Source organism: Puntigrus tetrazona, chromosome 12 (genome assembly GCF_018831695.1).
Source record: "Puntigrus tetrazona isolate hp1 chromosome 12, ASM1883169v1, whole genome shotgun sequence".
Taxonomy (NCBI): Eukaryota; Metazoa; Chordata; class Actinopteri; order Cypriniformes; family Cyprinidae; genus Puntigrus; species Puntigrus tetrazona.
The window spans coordinates 12,163,249-12,181,579 of record NC_056710.1 but is presented as its reverse complement, the minus strand read 5'-3'; the positions used below and the strand labels follow the sequence as shown (position 1 = coordinate 12,181,579).

The 18,331-nt window shown below is 37.3% G+C and overlaps 1 protein-coding gene across 11 annotated transcripts in view; it reads right to left on the bottom strand.

Annotated features, from left to right (window-relative positions):
• Window positions 1–15,991, bottom strand: part of cacna1g (calcium channel, voltage-dependent, T type, alpha 1G subunit) — a 186,896-nt gene extending 170,905 nt beyond the window's left edge. For all 11 annotated transcript variants that reach the window (XM_043253658.1, XM_043253657.1, XM_043253663.1 and 8 more), the window contains exons 1-2: window positions 15,392–15,991; window positions 14,533–14,838 (exon numbers count right to left, since the gene is read on the bottom strand). In XM_043253658.1, the coding sequence (XP_043109593.1) occupies window positions 14,533–14,831 (299 nt within the window). In that variant the 5' untranslated portion in view covers window positions 14,832–14,838; window positions 15,392–15,991. The remainder of the gene's footprint in view (window positions 1–14,532; window positions 14,839–15,391) is intronic.
• Window positions 15,992–18,331: the final 2,340 nt, after the last annotated feature.

The window sequence follows — 18,331 nt, the reverse complement described above, 5'->3', positions numbered from 1 at the left end:
TCTGAAAGCTGGGATCTTTTGTGAGCACTTATCATTACATAAATGACTTCCCATCAGGTCAGATGAGCTCACAGGCAGCGTGAGGGTATATATGAAGATGAGGGGTTTTAATGACACTTGAATTTCAAAAAAGCTGATTTAATATTAAAAAAATTAGAACACATTTAAAAAAGAAAACATTTTGACACGCTCAACTCAACTTCAGGCTTTTAAAAGAAAAAAAGTAAACATTTAAACAGAATAAATAAAATAAATATAAATATAAAAAAAAATGTAAATACAAATTATATTAAATGTAAATAAAATTAAGTAAATGTTAAAAAAAAATGAAATATAATTTTAAATAATAAAAAAATAATAATAATATAATAATAAAAATAAAAGCAAGTTTAAAGCCCCTCCCCAAACTTCCTTCACCCATCTAGAAAAAAATTAAATAAAACAAATGAAATATTTAAAATGAACTGAAATACTTAACAAACATAATATATTTTTTTAATAAATGTAATTATAACCCCTCCCCCGTGCTTCATCCCACAAAATAAATAAATAAAAATAAACACCATATGCCTAATGCAATGTCTAAAGACGCTGCCAAGTGTACAATCTACTGCCCTGCTCATTGTGTGTCCAGATCTCCTAAAGGGAACTGGCTGTTAGCTAAATAATTCACAAGCACGCTTTGTACAAGCACTTGTTCTTCACTGCACTTTCAGCAAGTAATTAACTTTGCACTTCGTCAACTATCATGTACAAAAAAAAAACCGTTGTGTAGATAGGTGATATGATTATTGTTTACCACGATGTTGCCCGCGACTATTAAGAGCAGGCCTCCTATGAGCCATCATTATTCTGGAAAGCCCACGGCACCTCCTAACCACTAAACACAATGAGAGTAGCAATTAAATGGTAGTAATGAACACTAAAGAGAAAATGATTTATTTAGCAAGTCATCTTAAGCTCTAGACACTTGAAAAACTGCTCAGCCATCCGTTTGTCTTTGTGAGATTTATAAGGCTGGAGAGGGAGTGTGTCACATGGTCTCAATCTGAATTGCAGATTTTATCTCATTTCGGTGCATGGCATGCTGGAACTTTCTTGTACTGAGTGGCGTACATTTGATAACTGATCCCTGAAGTAATTGATAACTAATTCAATGACTGATTAGTTGGGTTGATTAGTTTAATATTAAGAAGATACGATGATGTGCATTATGTTTTTTACATCAGCACATGTGGTCATCCCCTTAAATAATGTAATATATAAAAGTAATGGGCACAATTACAAAGTATGTTGTTATTTAGCATCAATTTAAATGTAAAAATGTACATTTCAAAAACTGAATATCCTTACTTCCTTTTCAGTCAGTCTTTGGTTAACCAGCATAGTGCAAACTGATTAAAAAAAATGTAATCATCTTTCGAAAAAAATATAATTTTACATTTACAATCAGTTTTTCATCTGGCATTGCAAGCAGCTACTTGATCCACTGACCTAAATCTGAATAAAATATATTTTTGTATTATTTATATACGATTGTAGTATTATATTTTAATTTAGCATATTTATATATGTTTTTTTCATTTTTATCATTTTATGTATATTTTTATTTGTTATTTCATATATATATATATATACATATATATATTTCAATATTTTTTCAGTACTTCAAGTATTTCAATACTTCATTTCATTATTCTGTTATTGCAGTTTCTGTTAGCTGCCAATATTAATATTTTATTTTTATTTTTTCCTTTCTTATCAATTCATTGTATTTCAGTTAATTGCCTATTTCAATATTTCTGTATTTTAATTTACATTTTATTATTCTGTTGTTGGAAAAAAAAAACTCTAACCAGAATAGGCAGTTTTGGAAACATTGGGACATGCCTTTTTATAGCATCGGTGTAAATATGGTATCATCTCATTATCAAATTAGCTGCAGTTTGTCAACTGCCAAACTTTGGTAATTTCGCCGATCAGACAGCCACAATGCCTCGGCTCTCTTCCAGGTCAGCGTATCCACCAGCGAGGACAGCTCCGAGGCGGGAGCCCCCCCTGGGGTGTTCCCCGGACACAGACCGCCCGAGCGACTGCGCAGCACTCCAATGATTACACTCCACAGGACAAGATAAATGATGTGGTGTGAGCGAGTCTGAGGCCAAGGCGCTCATTTGCTTCCCATGAGACAGTGTGTGTACAACACTCCAAGACTGTGGCCTTTTTCATCTCCTCTGACAGGCTGTTTGCTTGTTTTAAAGTATCAAAGAACGCTCCCCATACATGCGTGATTTAGCGCTCAAAATATTGAAGATGTCACTGTACATCTCAGTAGCTGTAACCTCTGAAGGCCTCGACGTTTCGGATGATTCACAAGGACAAGGATGTAAGAGGACACATATCAAGTTAATATCATTAGAAGAGGTCGAGTTCGATGGCGGTTGTAAAATACGATACCCTCTAAAGGCTCTTCTGTACCTCACCCAACCCCCTCAACAACACGCCTGACACAAATCAAGAGGAACTCATCTAACACACAACCTTAGCCTGTGTTTCAACACACTGCCCACTTGTCACTGTAGCGCTGGCCTGTTCCACGCTGTCCTCTTCATTATTCACGCTCACGTCCCGTGGACATTCACAAACTCCTCAGTCAGTCCTCAAGAGCCTCTTACGCTCCTTCACCTTCAAACCAATCAGCTTTCTGTGGGTCAACGCATCAAGTCCATGTGACCAACTTGAACCTGTTGCGTGGAGAAATCTTTCACCCACGTCAAATTCTCTAATGCATGGATTTCATTTTGAAATGACTGGAGTTTGCCTGCAAAAATTCACCAAACAAGTAAATATGACCATTTCTTCATACTTTATTTATTGATCGTCTAGTAGCTGGTACACAAGGAAGACTATTACTGAATTATTTAATATATCACAGACCAGTCAGATATTATTGTTATGAATACAGTTCTCATTGTGTTTTTTCACCAAGTAAAATGTAGTATTGGTGCAGTGGTGTTGTCGTAAAAGAGTTAGTTCACTCAAAAATAAAAATAAGTCCATGTTTACTCACCCTCAAGGCATCCTAGGTGTATTTGACAAAAGATTCACTACAGGAGGCCTTTATTCACCCCAAGGAGCTGTGTGATGTGCATTTTAATATGGATGGGTGCACTTTATTTCACTGCCTTTGGACTGTTGAAGGAGGACGATTGTTAATATAACTCTGATATAGATTAATTTCAAAGAAGAAAGTCGTATACACTTAGGATGCCTTGAGGGTGAGTAAAACATAGACTAATTATCATTTTTGGAAAAACTGACCCTTTAAGTAAAACTATTAAAAATCATCTTTGATAACTGAAATAATTGATAACTTACATTAAATATTAAAAGAAAACCTAAAACTAGAAATGTTGCCAAAAATAACTGAAATAAGCTGTATTTATCAAAAAATAAATACAAATAAATGAAATAAATACAAATATAAAAAAATAAAAACACTAATAATATATAAACAATAATATGCAACCCTGCTAATGTAATTACTATAGTATATAAACAATGAACTACTCTGAAATACCAATGCAAATATAATATAATATAATATAATGTAAAAATCTGAAAGTAAAAGACATTTACAAAGATATCTCCAGAATCGCCGATGTCTCCATATTTTAAATATGAAGAATTTACTTTGCTTTGTTTTTTCCCTACATTTGGGTTCTGTATTCACTATCTGCTCTAAAAATAAAAGCAGGCTTTAGGACCCGGAGGACTCTAGTGTATTGCTGCTTGCATTTAAATTAAAAGCAGATTTCTCTTTTCCTTTTTTCTGTCTTTTTGTCTTCTGAGAGAGGGAGGGAGCAAGTGGGAGATGTGGAGGGGGTCTGGAACTGTTTTTGTAGCCACATCTTGTAGGAAATCCTGAACAAAAAATGTTAACAAGAGACACGAAAACCACGAGGGCTGTGTCTCCCCCACTCCCCCTGACTCAGTGTGACAGCAACACGTACACACAAGACAGCTCTATCAAGAAAAACACACACAGGCAATATCTATCCGCTGTATCTCCTGACTAATGTAAAGAACCGAACATTAAAACACGCTCCCCAAGGTCCAAAACAACTCCAACTAACAAAATTACAACCCCACAATGAATTTCTAATAAAACATGAGGTGGTGGGGGCTCGAAGGGAGGAAAGGGGCGTAGAAAAACGAAACCGTATAAAAAAGTCCGACGTTTCGTGGGGGAAGCCTGACTGCGATGCCTAATCTAGGCCAGATTACAGACGGCCTTGTTCACTTTCTGTGCGCGAGTCCTTAAGGGAAGATATTCTAGAACGGATCAAAACCGAAAAAATCTGAACCGATTAAACTATAAGATGAATATTCCACACCAGTGCAAATGTGTTGTTTTAAAATACCAACCAAAGTCGAGGAACAGCGAGCAGCCTGCTTCTTTGTGACAGCCACACAGAGACAACAGGCCGTCTCTGTTTGTGGCCGTTTTGTCTTGTCATAATCGCCAAATCTCCAGGACTAACATCCTCCCGTTCGCAGCAGTAAAAGGTTAAAGTTTCCCTTTTTTATAGCTCTCCCGCATTACTACACGGCCCCGTTCAGGTGATAGCATGACATTCAAACGCAACGTAGTGGCTCCCGTATTCGTTCGGCTTATTTGTTGCCGGTGTGGATGCCGTCACCCACGGCTATTAGGCTATAATGGTTTGGAAGCTGTAAATGTCACTGTGGCTTTTCATCAACTACAGGAAGCGGCAGCAGTGGGGCTGCGAGACACCAAGACTTCCCCCAGATAACTTGTCTTATTGTTAGCGACGGCAAGGGCAAGATGGATCCCAATAAAAGCCAATGAAGCCTTACACTGTAATTACTGTACAACGCTGGAATTGTGGGAAGGTTTCCCCAGGCTTCCACCCCCTTCACTCACTTTTCAGGTGTTGGCAGCATTACGGCGAAAGAATATTGAGGTGTGCCGCTTGGAAGCCATTTTTAATTAGACGTGCTGCAGGGGATTGCTTGGACAAGTTCAGGACAATAATTATTAGAGCACAACGGGATTCCTTTTAACCAAGTCACATCGGTTTCACCGGACTGGATGGTAGGAAAGCAGTTTGATTTCTTCAGCTCTTTCTTTTAGGTCAAATGTGCATTAAAAACATATAAGCAGATGTTTTTAATCTCCAACAAGGAAGAAATCCAAAACAAGGTCGTAACTACATAACGTTCCAGTCTTATATAATGACACATTCTGCTTTAAAGAGGTATTTTTAACCTTAAGAGGTTTTATCTCCAGTAAGAAATCTCTTTTTTCTTTGCCCAGACACTGGGTTGAGCATCACGTCTGGAACTGTGATGACACAGGGTGGGCTGAAGGGCCTCTAAGTGTGGCGATGAGGGGAGGGCGCTGCTGATAAAGGTGCGGGTCGGTCCTGGGGTCTGTCACTGCCACCTGCGACACACCCCTCCAACCAAGCATGTCCAAAAAAGGGGATTCTCACTGCCAGTTGGACGTCCCAGCATGGGACAACAAAAGAAATCAGGCCTCACTTCCTGACAAGACACATAGCAAAAATACCTTCACACACGTAAACACTGTGTGGTATCTGGCATTTTATCGACTTTAACTGAAACATACAATCAATTTTTTTTTTAGAATAATACTTTTACTTTGCCATCAGAAAGTCATTTTCTGTTTCATTTATTTTTTACTTTATTGTAGGTCTTCAAATATATTCTTAATCTCATGTTATGGCCAATATTAAAATTCTATTAAAATACATTTTATAAACATACACACGCACAAATCTGACTGGCTGAGAGGTCTTTATAAGCACGAGATATTCACCCAATACTGCTACAGGAACCACTGGGGCAATTTAAAGGGGTAGTAATTTAAAAGCTATATCCTCTTCTATCTTATATTATATTCTTAAATGTCATATTCATGTAGTATTATCCTGCCTTCATAATATTGAAAAGGTTGAACCACTGATCACATGGACTATTTAAATAATATCTTTACCACCTTTCTAGCCCTGAACAATTCAGTTGTGTTGATATCTATGCAGGGTCAGAAAGCACTCGGACTTCATTTGTGTTTTTGTGTGTGTGTGTTTGTGTTGTTAATTTCATTATTTTTATTTTATTTAGTCCCACGCTATATTAAGTGACCTTTACTACTATTCACTTGCATTTAGATTAATAATTTTGTACAATGCACTTATTGTCTACATACATGCTATTAAAAACTGCTCGTACCATGATACCAGATTTTGGACATACCACCCACCTCTACCAAACATACGTGTAAAGTCTAACCCCACCATCAAACATGTCTCTCTAGTGAAAAACACTGAGCTGAAGGAACAAGTCCGCCCTCTGGATCAAGAATATTACAGACCACGTTGGATATTGTAGGTGTAAAGCTGCTCAACCAAATGTACCTCAAAGCAATAAAGATCACCATTTCTGGGTTGTTTCATGACAAATGAAGCAACAGAAATAAATATAATGTGCTAAGTTTTAGCGTGCAGAGGAAGGGGGATGTGTGAGAGGGAAAGGAAAGGCTAGATCTTACTGGTAATAAGACTAAAAGAAAGTAAACACAAGTGGTAGAGGTAATGAGCTTCAGAGGCCGTATGGGAATTCGGTTAGGTGGGCCAACATACATCTCACCCCTACTTTCCCCAGTTTTTCCCCCTCTCTCTCTCTCTCTCTCTCTCTCTCTCTCTCTCTCTCTCTCTCTCTCTCTCTCTTTCTCCCTCCCCCACCTCTCCTGCCTCATGCCATTCCCTCAACTTCTCCAGTCTCCTCCAATTCTCTAATGAGAAAAAGCTGGTAGGAAAATCCTGGACTGATTCCTATATAAACTTACAGACATCTCACGGAACAGCCCAGGGAGAAAGAGAGAGGTAGAGAGAGTGTTGAGAGGTTGAAGACTGGCAGGGGGCGGCCAAGCAAGAACAGTGACAAAAGGTAATATAGAAGAGAATTATACACACATTCAAAGAAGAACACAAAAGACAGAAAGCTTTCCAAGAGTCTGACATTTTGATAATAATGGGTGTTTGTCAAACAACCAATTCAGCTTGATTCATTCCTTCTTTCTTTTTTTCTAGTGTGAATTCAGGTCAAATATACGGACAATTATGATGAGTAAATATTCCAAGTGAAGCAGTCGGATATACTGATTGAGGAGGAAACTGCCCACCTAGAAACCCACCAAGGAAAACAAGCTTATTTTTTTCTGAACACACTTTATACACAGAAATACACTATTTTACCATCTACATTAAAAGTTTACGCCAGTTTTATCAAGATAAAAGTTTTTATCGAAATCCCAACGAACTGATTTCCAAGATTTTCTGTGTAAAAATGTCTAACACATGCATGTATCGCATGAACAATTACAATTAAACTTAGTAGTGGACTGATTAACCTCTGACCCTTGACCACAAAATCAGTCAGCAGTAGCACTGGTATATTTGTAGCCAATAATACATTGTATGGGTCAAAATTATTTTTCTTTTATGCCAAAAATCATTAGCATATTAAGCAAATAGTATGTTTTTAGATATTTTGTAAATTTGCTAGAGTGAAATATATCAAAACTTAATTTTTGATTAGTAATATGTATTGCTAAGGATTTAATTTGGACAACTTAAAATTTTCTCAATATTTAGATTTTTTTGCACTCTTAGATACAAGATTTTCAAATACTTTTATTTCGACAAAATATTGTCCTATCCATTATTTTTGCCTAATTCTTGCCTAAAGTCATTAGGTCAGGGATCTGACTTTTATTTTGGCAGCATGGTACCTCTATTTTGGCATTGCTACGAATGGCAGCATCTGAGTACACCGAACGCTCAATATCAGTCGACCACTAATTTAGCTTACGTAAATGCACATAAAAATACAAATGTTAGCACAGCAGTGCAAACAAATGTAGGACGACCCAAACAAATCTTTTATTACCACAGAACAAATCTGTATGGTTTTTATTTTAAAAGGTTCTGACTTCTCCTACAAGGATGTTTATGAGATCAAATATCCAACCTCGTGTCTATTTGGAAACCATTAAAATATTTCAATTTATTTTCTAAAGAACAAACAGCACCTATTGTATGGGCAAACAAAAGTGTTCTGTATTGAACCCATTAGATAAAGCACAGCACGCAGCACCAGCGGCTCTCAGCTGATAGTAAGACATGTAACAGAGGACTAATTTAAACGACAGACTAGTCTGGCTGTAATTATAACTTCCCTTCTTGTTCAAATAGAGGGCTTATAGATGTCTGGCTTTGACAGGACCCTGTAATGAGCCACTGTACATTAATTCACAGACTTGGCATATATGGAATTCAGCCTGAAATGTGTTATAGGAGGGAGGACTTAAAAAAAAGGAAAAGATGGAATTATGAAATATTGAACACAAAGTAATGACCATTTCCTGCATGGCAAAATTGGCTTCATCCCTCCAGCCTAAGCAGCTTTTTATGTTTATGCTCAATTTCTGGTTGTCAAATGACGGAATTGTGGCCTAAATTGTGATTAATTGACAATAGTTAGTGCAATGATTGCCTCCAGAGTCAAAATCTGTCTTCATAAATCAACAGTATGAGCATTTGGCAACAAAACCACCAATTATAGCAGGAGTAACAATGCATAAGAAACAGAATGCTGCCAAGCCAAGCACATTGGCAATATTATAAAAGTACATAACAGACAGTAGCAGGACGTGCCAGTAACACAAACCATTTGGAAAAAAAAGTGAGAGTGTAACTTTCAGGATGGTATCATTTCCTAATGAACAGCATTTTTGCATGCTCTCTTTCGCATCCTAAAAGACGTATAGCTGATGTAAATCACATACTTGGCTCACGAGCAATGTAGATTTGTGACAATACGCAGGGGTTCTTTGGTAACTAATGAGCAGCTACAGCAGGTGAGAAGGATGCACGTGGCATGTTTTTCACCTCGTGTTTCCAGGTCTGGGAGCTCTGGCTGTGCTCAGCGGTAGAGAATAGTGTCGCGTGTGACGCGGCGGAGAGGAATATTACCATAGCGCTGATGACATCATTTATTTTCAAGATCAACAAAATCTCATATTTCAAAGGTTTGATTTGAAAAAGTAATATGAATAACTCATATACGCTGGTCTGGATAGTTTTCTCCCCACTTTCTGCCTGCATTTTCTGCTGATTAAATAAGAGCTTGCTTTATGTTCTGTTCTTTACAGATCAAATACGCCGAAAGCTTTCATTTGTTCGAAAGAAAGTAAGAAAGAAAGAGATGTTTTACATTAGTTAAAAGTTCAGATTCAGTAAACACGATATTTTATCAATTTGGCTGTTAGTCAATTATTTATTTTAATCCAAATTAACTGTAATGCATTTCATTTTTTGCTTATGTAACCAAAACACAAATAATCAACATTGTTGTATATTCAGTATAGATTAACGTATCAATAAAAATGATTGTAGGGTAGTTAAATGTTATATTTTGATCACATTTGAGAGTTAAAACATCTAAATACATCGTTTTCAATGGTCAAAGTGCAAACAACGTAGAAAATGTATCCGTGTGACACAGCTGACATGGAGGAGACAAACTGTTGAAGAAAGTCTTTTTTTCTCTTTTGCACACTAGAAAATATACACGTAGCTTTAGTGAAATTACGGTTGAACCCCTGATGGGGGATTATTTTACCGATGTCTTTGCTATGTTTTTTGACCTTGATTGTGTAAAGACCCTTACGGGTTAGAGAGCTCTCAGATTCCATCAAAAATAACTTACTTAGTGTTCTGAAGATGAACGGAGGTCTTATGAGTAATTAATGACAGAATTTTCATTTTGGAGTGAACTATCCTTTTAAGCACACTAAACTGACATGTTAAATTGACAAACTGTTATTTTACATTTCACAAATAGTCATATACAAGAACAGATTAGAATCCGTCTTGCGCCAGTGATCTGACCGAAAGCTACAAAACTGAAATCTCCATGTCCCGAAAAGTTGTCTACCGTCTGCTCAGGCTGAAAGCTGTTAGATGAGCTCTAGTGGTGCAGCACTGGAGTTTACCTGGTTTGATTTTTCAGTTATCTGATTAAATGCTTAGGAAAACACAAGTGAAACGTGAGGTGCTCAAAAGCTGAATGTGAATCTACACATACTTTTACTGAAGAAACCACTGCCTATATCACAGTTCCTTGAGAAGTATCATATCTAGCATATGCGTTATGCCACACTTATCAACTGACCTTGTATTTTTAAGGACTGGAGATGGTCTTGAGACTGAAATAGCTACAGTACTATTGGGTGTGTTTGCAGTGTCATCACAGATAGTGAAACATGTTAGAGATGGCTGATAGAGTTTTGGCCATGTGCAGAGAAAGTTCTGTGATGTCTGAATACATTATGAGGATGTGGAGTGGTATCTTGGGAGATCTGTTATCTCAGATGGCTTGAGGACACTTAGCGAGAGAGGTCCTGTTTTTCTTACTCTTTAATAATGTAATTAATTTCCTTTTTTTGGAAATTTTTGTAGCAATTGAAATAGTGCCCTGATGAAAAACCTTCTATTGTTTAACTCAGGTAGAATTTTACAACAAATCAGACAGCAGCTGTTACTGAAAAAAAAAACAGAAATGCACGCAGAGGCTTATCTGAGTTTTTAAATGAACAAACTAAAGGTTGACTAAAGACTTGCTTCCAAACTTTGGCTTCAGCAATCTGAGCATCTTACAGAGATAGCATAATCGCTGTGGCACATCATTCTGTCTCTTGTAAGCATTGCAGAGGAATTAGTTTTTTTCTAAATTGTTATCTACTTTTAACAGTGTAACTGAAGAGAAAATAAATACTTCTTACTGGGTTCTTGCTATAACGTGTATCACAGTGAGTGTGATCCATAACACATGAATGCAGCATGATCTGAATGCAGAGAAATACACGGAAGTGAATCGCCATCATTTTTAAATGAGATCGCATTTACGTATCAATCGATTTTTTTGAAATTAATCAATACTTCTTATGGTAATGAAAGACCGCAAAATACACATCACTGTACCTCACAGTGGAAGTGTTAGCAACCGACTGCAAACTCTCTGCAAAATGAAAACACACACATAGACAAAATAAACTAGAAAAAATCCAGTAAGTAGTTCAGATACAATATGAACGCAAAGAGAGTTTTGTATTATTCAAATCACTTTTGAGTCTAGTGAAAGAGTTTGATTTTCTTTTAAAAAACAAGGGTAAACATCTTTGAAGAACAATTTTTTTTGACCAAAAACAAATGCTCTTATTTTGTAGTTTGTTTCCACACCCGGTGAACTTAAACAAGCTGCAGTTTAGTAAAGCTGCACAATATGGTGGGTTTGTGTGTGTGTGTGTGTGTGTGTCAAAATATTAGTTGCGATAATTCGTTTGACAGGCCTCTTATTTACAAGATTTATATTAGTTGATTTTGATTTTGACATTGATTTGATTTTGACATTGATTTTGTATATTAGTATGCAGTGTCAAAAAAAACAATACATTAATGAGTTTAATGCACACACAAACTGTGAAGCACGCAAAATATGCAGATAATGAAATATTAATAATATAATTAAATAACTAAAAAATTCTAAATCAGTTTGTACTCCGTATCACTATTTCAATTTGAAAGCTATTATGTCTGCAGTCCAACATTTGAAAGAGGACTTTCAAATGGAAGCTTACTCCCAAAAACTCTCTCTCACTCTCTTACACAAGCTTTCTTAAGTCCACACACACACACACACAAACACTCCCAAAACGCCGAAGCTACATGTGATTCGCTGGAGGTTCCAGAGAAAACCCCATGACGGAGGACAAGTCAAAGGTTCAATAAACTATAGTAACACTCTAGGGAGAAAAGATCTAATGACTGACAGGATACAAACACAGAATGATGAATCACAAAGACTGCAGAATGGTTTCCTAATGGCAACCAGACGCACAAGGACTTAAACTCTTTCATTACTTCCAAATCAATAATACAAAGAGACTTTTTGGATGAACTGATTGAGCGATCAACTGATGCGCATTCCGAATTGCAAATGATATTGTCAGCAGTTGCAACACAGACACATTCGAAATTCTAGTTTTACGTCCCAAGAGTGGAAAAAGTATGAAAATGAGCTTGTCCAAAGAATCCCTAATAAGACAAACACTTTTACATGCTTCCAATGGGATGAAGAGAGGATCGATCTGAGATACTTTACAAACTATTAAAAAACAGTGACCTTTATCTAATGGCTACAGAGATGTATTAAAGGTCATCTACGAAGACTATACATATAAATAAAAGCGCCCCACCAATAATGAGTCCCAGAGATTCAAACCCCACTCCACACAACAACAATGATCTAAAAACAGAAATTGCTGCACAAGGAATCATTACATGAGATGGCACTGTATAAGAGATGAACTGTCTCCACACATAAATCCGCAAGACGATGCACAGAGGACACTCCCGTTTATGCGAATGCCACTGTACGCTATGATTTGTCCCTGTACTGTGGACTCGGTATCACATTGGACTCTATTAGAGTTACTTTACTTAACCACCTTTTCATAGCTGTTCAAAATCAAAATAAACAGCCAGCCTATTCATCGAACTGGACTGGACAGTGGACAGATTGCGTGTGCAGCTGTGCAGCCTGATGATTCAAGGAGAGGGAATTCCACATCTTTTTTCTTGACCACAGTTAATAGGATCCCCTTTGGCTCGGTCGTTTCCTAAGCGCATGAGCACACGGGAACACGGCAGAAACAGTGGCATTTAAGAATATGGAAATGCGATGGCAAAAACGGACTTCATCCTCTCTGAGGAATACCAGACCATCGGGCCCGGAGAACCACGAGGCCCACTCACACCCAGTGGCACTGTGTTTCATAAGCAAAGCTTATTTTTTAGGGATGTGGGCTCGTCTAATGGGGGAAGAGCGTGAGGAGGTTGAGAAACAAGAATGGGGGAAAGATGAGTGTGTTTGATTGGGCAGCCTTTCAGAGCCCACAAGTCTCATCATATTTCCTACTGAAGAAAAACAAAGCATTTGAACCCAGACATCACAATCACGTCCAGCCAGCTCGTTCAATCCAAAAGAGCATTCTTTCCTTCGGCGAGGCTGCTGCAAGTCCGTCGAAAACCAAACAGATCACCTACACCCAGAATCAGTCATACTGCAAGTGCACACCTCTGACTCACACATGCAAACCGCCTCCCTTCCTCACGCGCTCGCAATCAGGTCCGTTTTCTCCTCTTTCTGCGAAACGACTGGCGGCTAAACAAGGAGTCCTCTTAAGGTACAAAATGAAATCATCTTATTGCTGCGGGGATGAGAGCTTTAACAACACACTAAAAATTATAGTCATTAGGACTAGATAGATGCGACTAATCTAAACCACTTGTTAGGCTCTCCTACTGAAAAGCAAGCGAGGATTGGTCGGTTTTCACTTAAATAACTAATCGCAAAGTTAGGAATTCAATCTTACTATCAAATTAATCTGAGAGCTGATCTTGTAGAAAGTAAAAAGCAATGGACTTATTGCCATGAAGATATAGGCCCAATGCAATTTGGGCTGAATTTTAGGCACTGCCGGCACAATTTCATGGTAATTCTTAACTATGTTTTGTTTTGCCAAATTAGTGGCTAATTCGTACAATCTGCTTACGCCTCGTTCATGATTAGGTTTAACGGTGGACCTTCGCGCTTAATTGTCAAAAAAAATTACATTTTTATATCCACCACATCATAAAAGTCACACAAAAAGGCCACCTTGTAAAACGCTCACATTTGTTTTCTCATGAAAACAGCACTGCCATCTGATGAACTGTTAACCAGTGCCTAGACGTGTCTTTATACAATGACTTTGACTTACAGAAAGAAGTTAAACACCAAATTTTGATGATAAAAAGCCAAAGGCACTTTGTGTGCACCGTTCTTAGCTCTAGAAATTCAAGACACCAAGCAAATAACTTAACTCATCACTGCTAATAAATGAGGTAATGTCATAAAGTGCCTCGGAGCGATGCCTTGTTGGCCGGTTAATGGAATATAATGACTTTCCTCAGCTTGTTTGTCATACAAACGCACAAAACTGTGTTAAGACTGTTTTGAGCCTGTTGAGGTAACATTCAGGCTTGCCAAGACTCATAAATTCCGATATTTTGCAGGATCTATCGTGCTGTCTTCAACGGCACTGGCGAAATTAAAGCCCTTTCATTTGTAGCTATCGAGCTATCAGTACAAAGAGAACCTCGAAATATTATTGTTGTGTGTGTTTGGGAGCCGTTTTCGCGATTTGCCTCGTTTCCAAAGAGGACAACTTAATAAAGCCACGGTTGTATTGTGTTGAACGCGTTGTTTTCAAACCTTAGACAGCGCCCGGCGGAGTTCGCCGTAGCGCGTCCTACCTGAACAGGTGAATGCCATCCAGGGTGAGGCAAAAAGGACTTGCATTTGAGTTTGAAAGGATATGGATTGCAAACCATTTTCAGACACCAACTCCTTGGGCGCGTGGTCTGCTTCAGATAGAAAAACACAACCGGTGCCAAAGACGGATAGGGCAAGGGTTCCCCGCCGCAAGCGGACGCGTCCTCCGCCGCTGCTCCGGCTGCGCTCTCCCGCCTTTCACCTCCATCAGACTCAAGCTCGCTGCGCTCCCCGCCACCGGACAGGTCGTTAAGTCGTATAAAAGTCCTTGGAAGAGAGGAGCTACCCTCTGCTTCCCTCAACTGATGGTCCTCGGAGATATTTCCTCCATCTTCAGCCATCATTCACCCCCTTGAGGAGAGAAAACGCATGCATTACCAGCTGTACAATAGAGAATGAAATCTGATTTTACGCAATTATGAAATGTATTAAAAATACGACAGAATTAAAAGGCATGGTGGAAGAGAGTGCACGACTGTTTATACGTGTGCAAATAAAATGACACTCAATAAAGTGTATTAAGAATAATTGCATTTTGAGTTTATTATTTATTAACGTCGGTGCATTTGAACAAAGAAGACCCAACATATAAAAGGCAGGACTTTGAGACTATTAGAAATTCACAGTGTGGTATTTAGCAATAAATTGATTGAACTGTACAAAAACAAAAAAAAACAATAAGCCACACAAACAATACGATATGGTAGTTTGGTGTCCTATCACTGAATAAATAAATCCTTGATTAAATAATAACAGTAATTCTACATTTTAAATGAATGCCAATTATGACTTACTTTTAAACTTGGTACTAGAATTGTATACAATCGCACAACATATAATGATCAATGAGCGTGGTTATGTTTAACAGTGATGCAGTCAAATATTATAAATGTTGAAATCTTACCTGTAATTGCGTCTGACAATATGCCCAAATCGAGCTTACTCATCGCATGATCATTTCGGTTGCAAAAGCAGTCCAAATGATGGTATTGAACAGGATCAGTTGGAGCTCGCAGGCTGAGTTTCCAGGTGGCAGTTACAGCGCAAGCAGGTTTATGGGCATCTCAGTGACTTGGACATCATGCCTTAAGATTTCAACATTGTATTTCGATGACCAACAACCGGATAAAAACAAGGCAGGTCCTGCAAAACTGCTTCCCAATCCTCAATTGTGCGCTCCGCTCGTTTTCTCCGTGTGCGCGCACTTAAAAGTAATGATCAAAGATTACAATTGAATGCTTTTTTCTTTTCTGTTAGATCACCGCAAGATCTACTGCTCAAAAGTATTCACAGCAGTGACAATTATAGATCCTTAGACAATTAGTAAAATCCTTCAGAATCTTTTCTAAAGGTGCAAGCAGTGATTTTCTGTCTGCATATGAAAAGGAAAAGCTTAAGCTCGTGCTGAAAGGATGCGCAAGAGAGCTCTCTATGCTGAAGTCTTGCCTATTATTGCGAAAATACACAAGTCTCCAATGATTCTCCCAGTCGGCAAAACGGTCTATAGCACGAATCCGCTCATGCGAACCAATTCACAGCTGGATTCGGATTCAACTTCCAATCCCCGCCCCTTGAAGGCGCGTCCACCAATCAGAGAGGACAATAACTCTGCCCTTCTTTCGATTGCATTAAAGAAATGTCAATCAACACTGTACCAACATGTCTGGTGAAACAGCTGGAACCTTATTGTTTACAATGAACCAATAAAACTAGGAAGAGTTTGGGACTCGACCAAACAGACTATATGATTCGAAGATGTTTATTATGCGAAAACATTTTAAGTCAAAGAACAGAAAAGAAGCTATATGTATGTGTGTGAGGAGAACAACCGGTGCAGCAGTTTTTGAATTTTTGGCGTCAATGACAAAAAGGGGTTCTTAAAAATGTAGGCAGCTTTACATTTCAACGAATAAACAGTTTACCCACAGCGTGAGAGGGAAAGATTTTTTTTTTTTTTTGCCTGTAAAATATTTACTTTGTTTAAAGTTGAACTATTCTTCATATTATTGAAGTAGAAATTCCGTTGAATTTAAACACATGATTTCTGAAAGAGAATGTAGATAATAAAATAAAATGTTGTAAATATTGTTTTAAATATAATTAATATTGCGAGTTAGTATATGTTCACTTTGACAGCCCTAAAATGGCCTTTGTAAACAGTCTTTACAATTTTACAGCTCTTGTGCCCCCCCTAAGGTACCCCTGCCATTTATTTATTTTTACTTTTTATTTAAAACATTTAATGTTTCTTTCTTAGACTGGTACTTTTCATAAAACTTTACACCCATTTTGCACCACTTATGAACCATTGGATTTTAACCATCATTCAATATTATGTGGATGTGACAGTTTAAAAGTTAAAATCTTTGTATACTTACACACACACACACACACACACACACACACACACACACACACACACACACACACACACACATACAAAAGATAAGGGATACCATAATATGTTTTTCCACTTTGTTTTAACTTTAAGTGTTAAGTTACAAGATTACAAATTTTAAGAGATGTTTAAAAACAAAGTCATATTTTGTCATCATTTACTCACCCTCAAGGTGTTCGGTCAGTTTCTTTCTTTGATTGAAGACAAAAGAAGATAGTTGGAAGAATGTAACTAAATGGTTTCTGTTCCCTGCTGATTTTCATAGCATTTTTACTTAAGTCAGCACGGACAGACAAGCGTTTAGTTTCCAGTGTTCAGGGTGAGTAAATGATGACAGAATGTTGGGGTGAGACAGTTTAATATAATATGAGTTGAAATGACTTTAACAGCCAATTTGATTCTAACAAAGAAAATTAAGGCATTAACTGAGCTTTTAAGTAGGTGGAAATGTTAAAGTCTTAACATAATGTTAAAGTCTTAACAATGTTAAAGCACAGAGGTGATGACCCAAAAGCATTTCTCATTAGCAGAAGTCGAACTATCGTTTAAAAAATATTTTCCTTGATTACAGAGTACTTAACACTTCTATTTAATGAGATGTAAAGCTGGAATATGCTACTTAAAATGTCCTTGTTTTTGTGTGTTCTACCATTTAAACAAGATGAATGCGTCCTCCCAAAGATAATTTCAGTCTTTAACATAAAACAGCAGTTTAGTACATTATCCAGTAGTTATTTATCCCCAAGTCATCAACTAAGATAACTGAATGTTTAGTAAAATGTTTTTCCAGAAGTGTGCAACTTCATGGTACTCCACAACATTATGAAACACCTTGTAACACGGTGGTAGAATGTCTTTAATCGTGTCTATAAAATATGATCAACTGTCAAAGACCCACTTTCTGCGCAGCATTGCTCTACTTTACATCGAAGCTTTAAAGTGCAATAGCATGTAAGAGTGGGTAAACCCCAAGTTTCCCTTCACTGCCACCTATGGTAAAACAATAAAAACACATCAAGGAGCTCACAGAGAAGAAAAAAGTAATCAAGCAAATACAATATTGGTGCAATACGCTTTCGTCGGTTGCAACAGAAAATAAGCGATGGGTTGTAAAACATGATTTAAATGGAACAGAAAACAATATGTTTGCTGCAGAAACATGACTGTTGTGGCAGCAGCACTTATAGAAAATAATTTAGCATAGAAATATTAAATAATCCCAGGTTTCTTCTGAAATGTAAAACTAGTAAAACCTATTAAAACCTTCTTATTGTGTAAAAGTATTCTAATAAACCTTACATTTAATATTTTTTAGTTATTTATTTGTTTATTTTTGATCAAAATATATTATATCTTCTTAAGATGAAACTTAATAAAAAAAAAATAAAAAAAATTATATATATATAGATAGATAGATAGATAGATAGATAGATAGATAGATAGATA